Raw genomic sequence first — 4849 nt, forward strand, 5'->3', positions numbered from 1 at the left:
GTAATTTATTTGAGGTGTAGAAGCCGTCGCCAACACAACAACCACACCCTAAGTTAACAAGTTGCATGACCCAATGTCAAGGAATAGTCCGAGAAGACCGGATAACTCGCCAATTGCACTGGATAACCATTACCCCAGAACACAATCTGCACCCATCTTTGGTCATCCTCTCTTAGGGATTATGGGGAAACCTTTGTCGTGGCCCTCGACATCTCCAAAGCATTTGACAGGGTATGGCACAAGTCTTTGCTATCTAAACTTCCCTCTTTTGGTTTCTCTCCCCCACTTTGTTCTCTCATCTCTAGCTTCCTTGAGAATCGATCCATGGCAGTTGTTGTCGAGGGATCGATTTCTCGCTCTTTCTCTACCAATAGTGGCGTCCCACAGGGTTCTGTTCTCTCACCAACTCTCTTCTTCTTTTTATCAATGATTTACTTCACACTACAACTAATTCTATCCATTCTTACGCCGATAATTCTACTCTTCACTCTTCCTCACATTTTCCCCTTCCTCCTAACTCTCAAACTAGATCTGTTTCTAGAACTGATATCATTACTTCTATCAACGCGGATCTGTGCAGCATCTCTGAATGGGGAGATACAAACTTGGTTAAGTTCAATAGTAACAAAACTCAATATTTACCAATTACACTTTGTAAAGTAGACGATCTCCCACCAATTACATTTCAGGACGCTATCATCCTCCCAAATTCTGAAATAAATATGTTAGGCCTCACCATTTCCTCCAATATGTCCTGGAAATCACACATCCTTAGTATAACTAAAGCTGCCTCCCGAAAGTTGGGAATGCTGTACAGATGCCGCAGCTACTTCACTCCTGAGCAGTTGCTCCAAGTATATAAGGGATTCATTCGTCCTAACTTGGAGTACTGCTCTCATATCTGGGGTGGCTCTTCTTCTGTCCAACTATTAGATAGGGTGGAATCAAAGGCATTTCGTCTTATTAACTCTCCTCCTTTTGTCGACAATCTCTCTTCCCTTTCTCTTCGCCGCAATTTGCTTCACTCTCTCTCTTTTACAGGTACTTTAACGGGCAATGTTCAGTGGATTTGGCATCCTGTGTACCGCCGGCAAGGCCGTGGGTTCGTAACACACGTCTTGCCCGCGGTGCCCACCATTTCTCTGTGGATGTCGGTCACACGAGAATAACCCGTTATAGTACCTCCTTCTTTCCTCACACAGCCAAACTGTGGAATGCTCTGCCTTCTTCTGTGTTTCCATGCTCTTACAATCTGTCTCACTTTAAAAAGCTGGTTTTCCGGCATCTTCGTGGTGTAGATTAATACAGTATAACGTTTTTTTCTATATTTTCAATTTCTTTCAGTTCTTTTTTTTGCCCCCAGGCTCCGTTGTGGGTCGTTTGACCTGTGCCCGGGTGGGCTAATTCCCGTAAAAAAAAAAAAAAAAACCATCCAGGTTCCGAATTACTGTTGGGTAGACGGGGGCAAATGGTGTAAGGAAACTTGCCCATAGTTCCACCCTGCTCTGGGATTGAACCCGGATCCGCTCACTTGCAAGGCGAGCATGCTGACCATTACACCACAGATCGCCACAAGGTTATACTGTACTGCAATTGAATCTCAATAAAAGAAATAAGTTCAGACAGCAAGGAATCTAACAAGCTACAGTATCAGCCTACCAGAAGTCTACACCTAGATGACAAAACTGAACCTTTTCAAAACATTCAGTACCAAGACAAACTGACCCTAGTGAGGGGTCTTTGTTGGTGTTGTAGTAGTCATTGATGGCTGGGGGTGTGTCATGAGGCAGGTCAAGCTGTTGAAACAGTGGAAAGAGCACCTGGATACCACCCATGCTGTTCAGAGTACTGTGGATGCTGTGAGTCACCACAGCTTTCACATCCTAAAACACAAAGATTGAAGTTATGCTTGGGAGGAAAAACCAGAATCATATAAAACTAAATTATCCCTGGGATTATATTACATTATGAAAAGGACAGGTAACTTTAAGGATTGATTATCCCTGAAAAACAATTTTCTCATGGGGGGAAACAATTGTTACATTACATTTTGTAATAGAAGACTTCCAAGTGTGAGGGAAGTGCTAAATTACATACTGTAGTAGCATCTTCAATTCATTCATTATTACACAGCAAATTTTATTGCACATTCTTTTTGACCCTTTGATATTCTTTGAGTCCTGGCATCTTTCAGAAAGCTGAGCAAAGGGATATTTTTTCTACAGTCATTTTCCATTAAACGAAAGCAATTCCTGGTGTAGGAAGTTGTGAGCCCTAAGTAGTGTGTTTATACACATATTCACTCTCTCTATGTAAGTGTTTACAGTACCTTACACATCATATATTTTGTTATCTGTATTAATAAATCATGTTATAATTCACACAGTTTGATAAGTGCTGCAACCTCACAGCTTCTAAACTCTGTATGATTTTCTGTTTGTCTGGTGAACTTTACCGTACTACAGTAAACACATGGAAAATGGGTCTATCCTTTATACAGTACAGTATTTCATCCTCTTAAAAAGAAACACTAATACTGAACTGTATACTGTACAGCGGTTCTTTCCCACAACGAATTAATGTACACCTAGGAGACCAGGGAAATCTTAACTCCCAAGACATTTTTCATATTACTTCTTGATTGTTTATAAGTATATCAACTCCTGAGTAAAATTTTATATATTCCTGAATTAAGATAACATGGATAGCACAGATGACTCACCTGAAGCATGAGTGCATGGGGGTTGTGGACGAAAAAGGACGGGTTACCCTTTGGGGCAGACTGTAGACAGAGTTGAGAGTCCGTGGCCACTGGATTATACATAAATACAATCGCAGCTGCAAGTTTGCCATCATACAATACCTGTCAAGAGAAATTCACCAGATAAGTACTGAATAGCTACAACAACCTTGACTGCACATACGTCTCAACTGCTCAACCATTAGTAGAGTGATGCCTCTGTCTCACCTTCCACCCCATGTATAAATGAGGCAAAAAGGGTCAGAGCGATGTGACAGTAACAAGGCAATGTTGCACATCAGTTGAAGGTACAGTATGTACTGCATTACATTGGGTTGAAAACCATATACTGTACAGTACAGTACTTTGTAGTCAAAATCCAGCTAAATTGGAAAATCCAAAACAATTCTAGAGCCCTTTGAGATTCAAACAAGACACAATAAGGCAGATCTCAATGAAACATTCAAAATCTTGAGATGGATGGTAAACATGAACCCGGGCCATTTTTGGTGATGTCACGTACCACCAACACGAGATGACATAACTTCACGCTTGACAAATTATCATGCAGAACAACATAGGGAAATACTACTTCACACAGAGGGTGGTAAATCTATGGAATGGTCACCAGTTCAAGCTGTGGAACCGAAAACAATACTGCATTTCAAAATACAGTACTCCTAGACAAAATTATCAAAGCCAATGGAGGGATCCTACACAGACCACTGCCAACCTCTAGTGGGTGGCCATGAGGTAAAAGTTAGGTAAAGTCACCTGGCCCTGTGGATGTCTTGCAAGAGTAATCTCAATTTCATTATGCCAAACAGAATTAGGGTGATCAGTTTATATACTCAAATGAAGTCAGCAAATGCTTTACCTGAATTGGCAATGTTACTGCCCAAATATTCGAGCTATTACACTTCCTTTTGCAAGGTGAAAGAATTACACTTTACATGATTATTCATGGTGTTGTATGGCCCATTAACGGAGTCAGTTACTAATGCTATCACTTATCACTAAATAGTGATGTAGCACAATATAGTACAGTATGTATCAATGTAAACTGTTGTCACCTCATACCTACACAATAATAACAGTTATGGTACAGTAGTATATAAAAGCAGTCAAGCAGTCACGAATTTATGTACAATATCTCTTGAATTATGTATGTGCAATCAACATGTGTAGTATTTATTAATAAATCATTGATCATGCACTGTAGCTCATGAATCTCATGTAATAAGCATGTATGTCACACACAAACACAAAATATTTATGTACATATTATTATCATATATCACAAACATATATGTACAACAGTAAAGAAAGGATATGACTATATTCCAGTGGTTCACTGCTTCAAAGGTTTTACTATGCTGTACTAAACTTTCAGATCAATAGAGCTTCAGGCCAATGACTCAATGGAACATAGGCAAGTCCCCCTCCTCATTAAAGAAAAAAAGGACAAAAACAAAATTAGCTCTCCCCCTCACAAAAGCAGCGGATATGCGTACTTGGCTTACCCTCTTGTGGTTTTCTGGTAGTTGAAGGTAACTTTCATTGTCAAACCGGACTGACTCTGTGTGGGAGATAGAGAGAGACCGTCACCCATGCTGTTTCACCAATACAGTTTGAAGGAGTTAGAACAGCAAAACAAAAAAAGAAAGACTTCCTAAAAAGAGGTTAAAACTGAAGGTTAAAATGCAGAAGCAATCCACCACTTTAAGATATTCATGTATAATAACCGAATTATTACTATTAAGAAGCATTAGAAAAAAATGTATATACCGTACTAGATTTGTTAAATTACTATATTGCATTGTCTGTGATATATTTTACCAGAGGAAAATTAAGTGCATATAGAATCCCAGAATGCAATTAGAGAGAATAGAAAGTGCCTGGAAAAGAAAATACCAAAGTAAAGATTTTGCAGTACAGTAATTACACAAGCATCATTATTGAAGTATTACCCAGAACAGAGCAGCAAACCTATTTAGTTTTTTACCACATAAATTACCCAAGCCTAACCCAAACTATCTTAGGTTTAGTTTGGTTTAATTCGGATAATTTGAGTTAGGAAAATGGTTAGCAGTCCTGTTCTTGTAACTC

At 39.4% G+C, this 4849-nt stretch overlaps 1 protein-coding gene across 1 annotated transcript; it reads right to left on the minus strand.

The window, feature by feature from the left end:
- Window positions 1–1655: 1655 nt before the first annotated feature.
- On the minus strand, window positions 1656–4305 carry LOC121875548 (neurobeachin-like). The gene is made up of 3 exons (XM_042380129.1): window positions 4264–4305; window positions 2723–2863; window positions 1656–1883 (listed from the first exon to the last, which is right to left on the minus strand). The coding sequence occupies exons 2-3, from the start codon at window positions 2822–2824 to the stop codon at window positions 1656–1658; spliced, it is 330 nt and encodes a 109-aa protein (XP_042236063.1). The 5' UTR covers window positions 2825–2863; window positions 4264–4305.
- Window positions 4306–4849: the final 544 nt, after the last annotated feature.

This window comes from Homarus americanus, unplaced genomic scaffold (genome assembly GCF_018991925.1).
Source record: "Homarus americanus isolate GMGI-L3 unplaced genomic scaffold, GMGI_Hamer_2.0 scaffold57418, whole genome shotgun sequence".
Lineage (NCBI taxonomy): Eukaryota > Metazoa > Arthropoda > Malacostraca > Decapoda > Nephropidae > Homarus > Homarus americanus.

Excerpts from the sequence above, each read along its gene's own strand:
- LOC121875548 (XM_042380129.1), bottom strand. The coding sequence starts at position 2,824 with ATGTATAATCCAGTGGCCACGGACTCTCAACTCTGTCTACAGTCTGCC. Across the intron at positions 1,884-2,722 it reads CCCATGCACTCATGCTTCAG|GATGTGAAAGCTGTGGTGAC; the intron begins GTGAGTCATCTG and ends TTTGTGTTTTAG.